Source organism: Aedes aegypti, chromosome 1 (assembly GCF_002204515.2).
Source record: "Aedes aegypti strain LVP_AGWG chromosome 1, AaegL5.0 Primary Assembly, whole genome shotgun sequence".
In the NCBI taxonomy this organism is placed as follows: Eukaryota; Metazoa; Arthropoda; class Insecta; order Diptera; family Culicidae; genus Aedes; species Aedes aegypti.
Genome location: NC_035107.1, coordinates 44529999 through 44541586, shown reverse-complemented (window position 1 = coordinate 44541586; position 11588 = coordinate 44529999). Strand labels below are relative to the sequence as shown.

The following is an 11588-nucleotide window of genomic DNA, read 5'->3' as shown; positions in this document are numbered from 1 at the left end:
TATGTATTGAAAGAAAAATGTAATTTTTCATGATGAAGGACATGGAAATGATGCCGCTATGATTGACATTTCCCGAATCAGACACCATCGTATTTAAAATGAGACACAAATTCACGTCATTTGGCTCGCTTCTTTTATGTGTATCCAAAAGACGTAAAATCGCATGATTTTTTCGAAGTGTGTAAGTTAACCTTTGAGCTAACAAACAACAAACAAAAGAAGGTAAATCTCTTATGAAAATTAAAACAAGTGCAATGCATATAATAATTTATTTCACCAGTACAACAACAAAGAATTGCCGATGATTTAAAGAAGGAAAAATTCCCAATTTAAATATAAGGTCAATCATTGCCGATAGTAATGGAACCAGTATAACTAGAAAGAATAGCCTATGTTTAAAAGAAGGAAAAAATTCTGATGAAATTATTAAAAACACTTGAAACCTTATTACACCATTGGTAATCCAGTGACGAATCAATCATCACCTCAGAGTCTTAACGTGAAGTGTGGAGTTCACAACTTCGTCCTGAGTAAAAGGGTCGATGTTATCATTCTCTTGGATCTGTTATATAGTGACAAACATGACGTCCCGTCACATCATAAAAATCAACAAATTAATTACCTTATCGGTTATTGGGTCACACTTGTGAATCCTACACATCAGCGTTGTAGCAATTTGATTTTTTTTTGTTCATGATTCGGCCAAACGACATTCGGTCAAATGACCCTTTCGGCCAAATGGCATTCGGCCAAATGGCGTTCGGCCAAACGGCATTCGGCCAAACGGCGTTCGGCCAAACGGCGTTCGGCCAAATGGCCGGACACCGTTCTCACCCTATCTACAAGAAAGGCGACAAGTTAGATTGTAAGAACTTTCGAGCGATCGTCATTCTAAATGCAGCCTACAAAGTATTACCCCAGATCATCTTCCGTCGGCTGTCTCCTATAGTAAGCGAGTTCGTGAGAAGTTATCAAGCCGGCTTCGTTGACGGCCGATCGACAACGGACCAGATCTTTACTGTACGGCAAATCCTCCAAAAATGCCTTGAATACATGGTCCCATGCATCTGTTATTCATCAATTTGAAAGTGAATGTTGAGAGTCCTAGGTTCGAATCGAGCACGTGGATTTTTTTCATAATTTTACCCATAATTTATCCATCTGCATCACGCGTAATGAGTTAAATAATTTTATACAAAAAAAATATTGTTGTTAATATTTTATTCAACTCAGTAAGAAACGGGAATATATGAAACTTCAAGGGATGCTAGAAGAATTTTATTGCTGATGAGTTATTGAAGATTTTTTTTCTCTTCGAAGAAAATGTGAGCCGGGATTCATACTGGTCTGTTTCTCAGATAATGACTGTCACCCGTTGTAAAGGGTTAGCTTCTCTGGACCCATCTTGATGAGATCATCTCCGATACCATCCTTACCAGCTTATAAGCTGTTAAATGGCTTCATTCACCTCCTTTAAAGTACGGGCTGGTTGGTTTTCATCGTCCGCAGTACTGAAGCCAATATATCTGCAGTTATCTTGATCCCAACAGCATCATGCAGTTGTATATCGAATTGTTGCTTCCACCTTTCAATCAACTTGTTTTCGTCCGATTAGGTGCTCTCACCTTAGCTCTGCACATCTGAACTGACAGACAAAACCTTCATGACATATTTTTGCTTCCGAAAAAGGCGGGTCTGCTACTTCCGTTTCCACGTTCTGAAGACTTTTTTTTAAATAGTAGTGTTCCAACAAATTCACCTTGCTTTATCTGTGTACATATTTTATAAGTTTTTTAAATTCATCGAGAGGATTTCTTTTTTGTTCATTCGATTGATTTACTAACTAGTTTTATTTTTTTATTCTCGTATAATACTCACATCTACTTCTACTAAACTACAAGTTAGCTCTTCCTACGTATACTCAACCACATTAACAATAGGAGGGATCGGGCAAGCAACAAACTCCTGCTCACATGCACACTCAAGTAAAACAAACGCCGGAAGCCATCCTGCAAAAATTTGTGGTTGGGGTTTCTCTTAATTCTATGCACTTTTTTTTCTAAACTGATACCTTTCGCGAGGATTTTTCTCCTCGCACATTTGAGCAACACTCAATCTTCCTTCGTTGTTTCATTGTTTGAAGTGCGATTGCCGTTTCAGTACATTTCTCGATTAAAAATTAGTCATTTCCCTTCTGGAGCGCAATTCTCTATTTACAGTTGGAACATCTCTTTCTCTGGTCACCCTAACGCAGATGCAAAAATGCCTTAAAATCAATAGTCGCTGTTCGGGTGTGTGTTGGTCTTAGAAGCCAATCTTAACGTTAACTAACTACATAAAACTACTCAATAGCATAACAGTTAAGACAACGTCGGGGGTTAATGTTAGTAACAGCTTTACGAGGAGGTAAATGTATAAATATTGGGATTTTTGAAGTTTAAAGCAGTAACAAAACGAGTGACAAACGTCATAACAAAACTTAACAACAATGCTTTGCTTGTTCTTCTCTTGGAATAAGGTAAATGTGAGCAAATTGGAATATGTGGGTGTGTGTATAAAGTAAGTATTTGCTTGTGTGTGTAAATTTTATTACTTGCGTAGTCTCTTACCCAGCTAAAATCTGAAGAATGATTGTTTCGTTTGTATCACAACTCCTAACAGTAGCTCTCACTAAAAACTAGTATTGCAAGTGTGTTTCCAAGTCAGCGGTTCCCAAGTCCCATTCACTCGCACGGTTCACGCTGGCCACCTTCAAGCTTAACGCTAAGCGATTCAACCTAAAAGTGATAAGAATCATTAGTTCTCTCTAAACTTTAGGTAAGTATTGTAATCTCATACCTCTCAAGCATCCTCAACCCAATCACGCAAAAGACTGCCTAAAAATACCTAACATTTTTCCTACCACAAAACGATCCCCGGGAAAGGACGCACTCAACAGTTGTGACACTTGACCAGGCCCACCTCGTCGCAGTTCATACACTTGAGCGCGATGAATTCCGCCGTGAAGTGGTTGCGGTGGATGGATTTCTTGGAGCCGCCGCACGACGGGCAGGGAAGCAGCCGGTAGCCGCCGCAGGTTTTGCACGTGAAGGACGATTCCAGGCACTGGAATGGAGGAAAGAAATTGTGTTAAAGTGGGAAGAACTTGGCCAAATTTGTGGGGTTTCGATTGAACGATGGGACGATACTTTGTAGGGTTTCAACATCTTCCGGAGCTCGCCGCTTTCGTTTAGCCGCTCGATGCAGTCGGCATCCTGGAAAGAAATAGAAATTAAGGGTATCATTAGAAATTTATGTCGTAGCTATGAGTGTTAACTTTTGATCAGGAGAAAGGGTTTTGGCGCTCTATAATCCTATAGAGCATAACTCTAAGAATCCTGGCAGGATTTTTCACCGGATCCTGGACAGGATTCTTTGCCGAATCATGGAAAGGATTCTCCACAGAATTTTGGACAGGAACTTAACAGTTAATCTAAGACAGAATTCCTCACAAATCCCTAGACAGCATTTCTCTCAGCATCCTGAGCAGTATTTTCTCAGAAGAATTGCGCTCAGAATCATGGACAGGATTTCCCTCAGCATCCTAAACAGGATTCCTCTCAGAGTCATAAGCCGGATTCCTCTCAAAATCCTGTCAGTGTTCCTCTCAGAATCCTGGAAAGGATTCCTATCAAAATCCTAGACAGGAGTCCTCTCAGATTTCTGGACAAAAGTCTTTTCAGAATCCTAGAATAAATTGTTTTTAGAATCCTTCTTAGTATCCTTATTGGAGCCTTGAATAGGATTCTCTTCTAAATCCTGAACAGGATTCTCTTCGGAAACCTGGACAGGATTCCTTTCAGAATCCTGAACAGCATATGTTTCAGAATCCTGAACAGGATTCTCTTTAGAATCTTGAGCTAGAATCTCTCCAGAATCCTGAATAGAATTGTCTTAATAATTTTCCTCAGATTCATGAACAGGATTTTCCTAAGAATTCTCTTCAGAATTCTGAGCAGGAGCCTCTGTAGCATCATGAGTAGGTTTCTCTCCAGAATCCTGAGCAGGATTCTTTTCAAAATCCTGAACAAGAGTTCTTTCAGAGTCCTGAGAAGGATTCTCCTCAGAATCCTGAAAAAGATTTTTTTCAGTATCCTGAACAGGATGCTCTCAGAATCTTGAGAAGAATTCTTTCAGAATCCTATGCAAGATTCTCTCAGAATTTTGAGCAGAATTCTTTTTAGAATCTTGAGCAGGATTTTCTTTAGAGTCTAGAGCAGGATTCACTCAGAATCATGGGTAGGAATCTCTGATATTTCTTGGCCAGGATTCCCTAAGATTCTTGAGCAGGATTCTCTCAGAATCCTGAGCAGTATTATCCTCAGAATCATGAGCAGGATTGTCCTCAGAATCCTAGGCAAAATTCTCTCAGAACCCTGGGCTGGATTCACTCAGAATCATAGGCAGGATTCTCTCAGAATCCTGGGCAGGATTCTCCTCAGAATCCAAATCAGGATTCTTTTTAGAATACTTAGCAGGATTGTCTTTTGAATTCTGAGCAGCATTCTCTAGGAATGTTGAGCAAAAATCTCATGCAGTTCAGAATGTTGGACTTCAGAAATAACGAGTTTTCCAACAAGATCCGCCCCAGGTTTGGCCATTATCCTTAACCTGCAACTCAAAAACTTGTGTTCTCAGTTTTACCAACATCTTGCACTGATTTTCAATCAATCACGACTCGACTTATCCATATAGACCCCTTAGCTACTTCCCTTCCTTGTGGAAGTCAACTAAAATTATACCCATCGGGAAACCTGGGAAAGATTCTACCTCTTCAAAAAGTTATCGCCCCTTCATTTTTCTCTCGAGGTTTTCAAAACTCTTTGAAAAATCAATCTATCGTTAGCTTCTATCATCTGCCGAAGAAAATTGTGATGCCTTGCATTACCAAGTAGCCAAAAGTAAATAGTCTCACCTTGCAGCGATGTACAAACCTTGTCATTAAGGTTGCATAAGATGGCAATTGAGTAGTTTGGATTGAGAGTGTGAATGTGACAGTATAGCTAGGGTTGTCGCAAAATCTCAATTAATCGATTAGTTGATAATCGATTACAATCCAAGAATGTCGATTATCCGATTATCGAGAACGATTAATCGACCATTATTTTTGGATTAATCGAATTAATCGATATTTTATCTGTAAATATGAGTTCATATTGCTATAAAATACACCGGAGTAGGTTAAAATGGGTGGAGCAAAATAATACACTAAGTTTTGAATATGATGACAAGTGTTAGCAGGTTTTTCGTTCCTTGTAGTTTGCTTCATTTGTTTTCACAATGTTTCTATAGTAATTTTTTCCATTATTACGAAATTTTACATTTCATGACATCCGAGCCGTTTCAACTTGCCTTAAATTAAATTGAAAAACAGTTTTGAAAATTGATCCCAGTGGTAAAATCCTGTAAATACGGATCGACGTGCACGGTGAAATTTTTCTAACATTTCATAGAACTAATCCAAATTTCGAAGCATTAAGATGAGGTTTATGACTTAGTAAATTGTTTCTTTAAGTTACTTTTTTTAATCATGATAAATTTCAGTACGTCATTTGTAAGAGACTTCGTTGAGCCTATGGCCTACATTTATAATTTTGAAGCAAATCCCTCCCTCTCCCATTTTCTTATGATTTCATTAATGGCGATAAAAAACACATTAAACTGATCCATCTATGCAGAATATACATAAATCTCAAGCACTGTATGAAATTCAATATTTTGCTTCCCTAATTCCTGCAGAATAATTTGATTGAAGTTCCATTGATGTTTTGTGTCTTGATTCATTATAAATAGACCATTAACGTAACCAAAACGGCCGCAATGGAATGCATAGATGCTGCTCCATAGTCTTGTGTGTTTGACCGAACAGCAATGTTAAATCCCATATGCGGTGGAGCCGCTGTTTTGACGCGGTGAGTGCCAAATAAGTGACCTTCAATGATTCATTGTCATGAAGAGTTTTTATGAAATCATTAGAGAAATGTTTGGTGAGTTGTGTTTGATCCTTCGACCTTGACGCTTGCTCCTGCGGGGCCGGTGATGAGGGCAGTGCGTCAAGAAAGCCCGAGTAGTTGTTAGTTGTTTTCCCTCTCGGGTCGCGCGCCTATGTTCTCTGAGTGCTTTTATATAGCCGAGCAAACGAGTGAGGGTGAAAGTGGATTGTTGCTGCTCAAGGATGACGGATCAATTGGTGAGCTCGTTTCATGCTACTATTCTAATATATAAAAAAATGTATGACTGCACCTTTAATCGTTACAACGGTGAGACGTAAATATGATTTTTCAACAAACTATGAAAGGTTCGTCACTGTGAGTGTCGACAAAAACTCTGATTTATAAATTATTTATGTCTAATTTTTTTTTCAAAACACCTTTTTCCTTTTACCTTTATATTTGTAATTAAAAATACTTTGAATTGTTCGACACTACGAGTGTAGACTTGCGAAAGGTTCACTTTATTCAACAAACTTTGAAAGGTTCGTCACGTCAAGTGTCGGCATAATTTTTGTCTACATCGATATTGTTCATATCAAATGAAAATATTATATTTACATATAAGCATGTTTATATCTCACCAATAATTATATATCATGGTCTAATCGCTTATCAAAGTGAATCCTGTGACCCAACGATCCTCCCCATTAACAAACATCCCTCCCAGTAACCTTTGTGGAGATGCAGAGGCAAACACGGTCTCCAAATAGCAAAGGTTACACACTAACATTCCTTCCCCTAATCCCACCTGACTGCAAGGACGTGGCCGGCGCCGTTATTGATCATGTTTAAATAGAGGCCCTGAGTTATGCACACTGATGAAGATTATGGCCAATCCTAGCCGATCTTCTAGTTGATTCTTTGTGCATTTTCACTGACTTCGGTCAATCACGGAATAGCAACCGTTGATATGTGTAGTCAGTAGACAGTTTCACAAAAATCAAAATTTCTGGGATTCAACCAGTCACCCCCAAGTCCTAGTTACAATACTAAAACAAACTACCAGACAAATTTTCATCCAATTTGGAGAAGATTAGAAGGTGCCTCAAGTCAAAATCGTGTTTTTTGGCTATTTTTTACATTCAAAAAATTCTACCGAGAATTTGGAAAAATGAAAATCAAAATAAATACCACTGGTTGAACGTATTATTAGTACTTTACAACTTTTGAGAACACTGTATGCCGATTAGAGATGGTTTTGACCTCATAAAATTGATTTCTGTTCATTAATGTACCTGTAAAACATACATTTCTCTACAGTTTTTGTTCTACGAGATTCTTAACCTCATGCCTAATCGTAAAAGTTCAATCGTAGAATCATTCCTTTGTCATTTCTGAACATTATTGTAGTACATCATTTTTGTCTCCGAATTACAGATAAATTGTAAAAAATCGTCGGAAATACGACATTCCTCATTCCCCCGCATTTAGAGCTGCTGCCAAATGGCGCAATTGCTGACATGTTACAAAATTGAACATAGTAGCTTTGCTTTTTCAATGATGGATGATGATTGAAGACAACATCAACGCAGTCGTGTTTCAAACAACATTCGCATTTGATGCCAAACAATTTCATATGTAATATAGCCCCGAAGTCAAGCTTCTCGACTACCGATCTTGAGAATCAGAGTTTGATTCTTTTTTTCGAATGAAACCAATGTTTATTATATGCAGCATATAAAAAGGACTAAAGGCGCAAATCACTACTTGAGCATTTCTCTTCATTCACTTAGGAGTGGGAGTTGTTCTATTGATTAAGGCTCAGCCCTAAAAAACACTTTTGAACAAGAAATCGTGATGAAATTTGTTGGCCTCAAGTCATTTGGTCCATTGGAAAAAAAGAACACTCTAAATGAACTCGCATAATCAAACTCTGATCCTCAAGATCAGTAGTCGAGAAGCTTGACCTCGGGGCTATATCACATATGTAAATGCTTGGCATCAAATGCGAATGTTGTTTGAAACACGACTGCGTTGATGACATTTGCTAGATGTTTTCTTCAATCATCATCCATCATTGAAAAAGCAAAGCTACTATGTTCAATTTTGTAACATGTCAGCAATTGCGCCATTTGGCAGCAGCTCTAAATGCGGGGGAATGAGGAATGTCGTATTTCCGACGATTTTTTACAATTTATCTGTAATTCGGAGACAAAAATGATGTACTACAATAATGTTCAGAAATGACAAAGGAATGATTCTACGATTGAACTTTTATGATTAGGCATGTGGTTCAGAATCTCGTAGAACAAAAACTGCAGAGAAATATATGTTTTACAGGTACTTAAATAAACAGAAATCAATTTTATGAGGTCAAAATCATCTCTAATCGGCATACAGTGTTCTCAAAAGTTGTAAAGTACTAATAATACGTTCAACCAGTGGTATTCATTCTGATTTTCATTTTTCCAAATTCTTGTTAGAATTTTTTGAATGTAAAAAATAGCCAAAAAACACAAATTCGACTTGAGGCACCTCCTAATCTTCTCCAAATTGGATGAAAATTTGCCTGGTAGTTTGTTTTAGTATTGCAACTAGGACTTGGGGGTGACTGGTTGAATCCCAGAAATTTTGATTTTTGTGAAACTGTCTAGTAGTCAGTCTAAGCTAAGCTAAGCTAAGCTAATCATTAGAGAAATGTTTGGAACATTAGCAGGTGTAATCTTCGGATAAAATGATGGAAAAATTCCAAGAGAAAAAAAGAGAATTACAAAGGAAACTTGTAGTAGAATTCAACGTAGAATTCGTAGAGTAAGACCCTTTTTCCTCAGGAAACCTGGATAAATATTTTTTATGATCATTTGTTAAGGTTATGTAATGAACAAAAATTTCACATCATGCATTGGGGGCGAAAATTGCCAATGACTTTGAAACAATTGCAGCAGGAATTCCACCATAGACTCTTTCAGGAATTCCGCCTGGGATGCTACCTATAAAGAATACAGATTCTATCACGAATTCCTCCAGGAATTTTATTAAGGATTTCTCCCAAAGTTTCACCATGCTTCCAAAGATTTCTCCTAAGGGAAGATTCAAACTTTTGGATGACCACTAACGTATTTTTAAATTATTTCAAGAACGCTTTCAGAGATTCCATGCATTTCACAAGGATTTGTTCGAGATATTTCTTCACTGATTCTTCATGAATTTTCTCCCAGGCTCTTTTAGGATTTTTTTACAGAGGTTGCTCCTCAAGATTCCTCACGGAATTTCTTTGAAAAATATCTCATGGATTCCTTCAGGGATTTCTCTAGAAATTCTCATGAGACTCCTCCAGTAAAACTTCAAAGGAGTCCTCATGAAACCCCTCCAGAGAGGCCTCCATGAAGAAGAAATTTCTTTTTTGACTTTCCAGAGATTTCTTCAGAGATTATTCCAGATTTTGCTTCAGAAATTCTCAGGTGCTTTTTTCAGTTATTTTCTTTGGGATTGTTTTTAGAAAGTCTGCCACCGATTCCCTTAGGAATTATGCTTGGAATTATCCAAGCCGTTTGTTTTTTATGCTCATTCACAAATTTCATAACGCTGAAGGGGGTTGGTGGATGTCCAAACGCTGTTACGGCCAATACAAAAACCGAATAATATTCATACAAAAAGCGTTACAAGGGGATGGATGGGTGTCCAAAATGACCAATTTCAGCGTTATGAAATACCGTGTACCCCCGCTAATTTGAACGGTACCATATGCAAACCATCGGGGACCATTTTTAATTTGAACATCTAGTCACCCGAGAAACGTGTTCCTGGTTACCTCTTTCACTGTTTTGTTTTGATTCTGCGCTCCGTTCCACAGCGTTCCATTTCACTTTACTCCGTTCCATGAGCTAAATAACGTTTGAAACATGTTTAATCTGAACGATGTGCAAATTAGCGGGGTACAGATTAAAAAGTGTTCAGATTAAATGTGGTCAAACCAACGGGGGTACCCGGTACATGAATGAACCCCTACATATATTCTTCTTCGGATTTTATTATGAGTTCCTTTTGCGATTCCTCCTAAAATTTCTCTGAGTATTCAAATAATTCATCCAAGGATTCCTTTTTGAATTGATCCAGTAGAACTTTTAGGGATCACTTATGGGCATTCTTTTAAAATTTCATCAGAGATAGCTGCAGGTATTTTGTTTGAAATTCCTCTAAGGATTTCTTCAAGAATTCTTTTAGAAATTTGTTTAGGGATTTCTCCACAAATATCGTTAGGGTCTTCCAAAAAATTTTCCTGTGGTGTTTTCAAGAGTTCCTCCAGGATTTTTTTCAGGAGTTTACAAAAGAAAAAAATCTCTCAGAGATACTTCAAGAGTTTCTCTAAAGAATTCCTAGGAATTTCCTCTATAAATTTTTCCAGTGATTAATTTACACCTTATTTTAGTAATTGTTCCAGACATTTTTCAAGGGATTCTACCTGTTTTTACTGTCATTCCTTCTAAAAATCATCCAGAATTTCCTCATGTTTAGTGAGTCGACCAATCGATTAATCGATATAATCGATTAATTTGCGACAACCCTAAGTAAAGCGAGGAGTGCGGTTCAAAGGGAGACTCATTGAATGAAGATTCTGTAGAGTGGAAGCCGGAAGTTACAGCATAGAGAGTATCGAGCTCTAAAAGATTTAAGAACACGTGACTGTGCATCTGGAAATAGTGGAACACCACAAAAATAACATCTTACTCGAAGAACAGTCCACCAGCTGACCCGAGTAACTAACGCCATCAGACGGAACAAATCTTTATCCAAATCATCTGCTTTGGACCAATGCAGGAGTTCGCTATTTGACGTTTGAGCAGTGCCGTGTTTTTTATGTTGCCATGGTAACTAGTGAATTTAGCATTTAGCTCAAATGTCAAATTAGTGAACTCGTGTTGAAAAAGCATTCGATAGCGTCTAACATGATGGCCTGGTGTTCAAGCTGCACCAATACAATCTCCCCAGCTTCCTGGTGAAAATAATCCAGAACTATCTGACAAATAGGACATTCCAAGTCCCAATTAACGGGGTCAACGCTTCACCTCAAGAAATCCCTGCTGATGTTCCACAGGGAAGCATCTTTGCACCACTGCCGTGCAACCTCTTCACCTTCCCTCCACTACCAGAAGGCGGGATCGCTGTTCGCCGACGACACGTCAGTCGTCTATAGTGACAGGGCTACCCGAACGTTGACTTCCAAACTCCAACGAGGCCTGAATGTTCTAACTACATAACATACCTCACCAGCTGGAAGATCTGTGTAGAAGACCCAAGCCATCCTATTCCCATATTCAAAATCCTCCAGACTTCTTCCGGCTGGGGACTGTAAAATCATCCTCAATGGGTCAGTAGTGGAATGTTCTGACGAGGCCGAATATCTTGGCTTGACACTAGAGAGCAAGCTTATCTCCAAACAACAGGTTGACAAAACTGTCACAAAATGGAATGTCCTACTGCGATGTTTGTACCCCCTGATATACAGTAAATCAACTATGTTTTTGAAGAATAAACTTGCTGTCTACAAGCAAATCATCCGTCCAGTAATTGAGTACGGCATGCCAGTCTGGGAGAGCTGCGCAAAATCGCACCACC

General features: G+C 38.4%; 1 protein-coding gene across 1 annotated transcript in view; it reads right to left on the bottom strand.

Annotated features, from left to right (window-relative positions):
* Positions 1 to 1847: 1847 nt before the first annotated feature.
* The window catches only part of LOC5579005 (glutaredoxin domain-containing cysteine-rich protein CG31559), a gene marked incomplete at its 5' end in the record, with an annotated part of 46469 nt that continues 36728 nt past the window's right edge, over positions 1848 to 11588 (bottom strand). Inside the window, 3 exons of the mRNA XM_021838517.1 lie at positions 1848 to 2777; positions 2839 to 3105; positions 3189 to 3254. Of these exons, the coding sequence (XP_021694209.1) occupies positions 2932 to 3105; positions 3189 to 3254 (240 nt within the window). The remainder of the gene's footprint in view (positions 2778 to 2838; positions 3106 to 3188; positions 3255 to 11588) is intronic.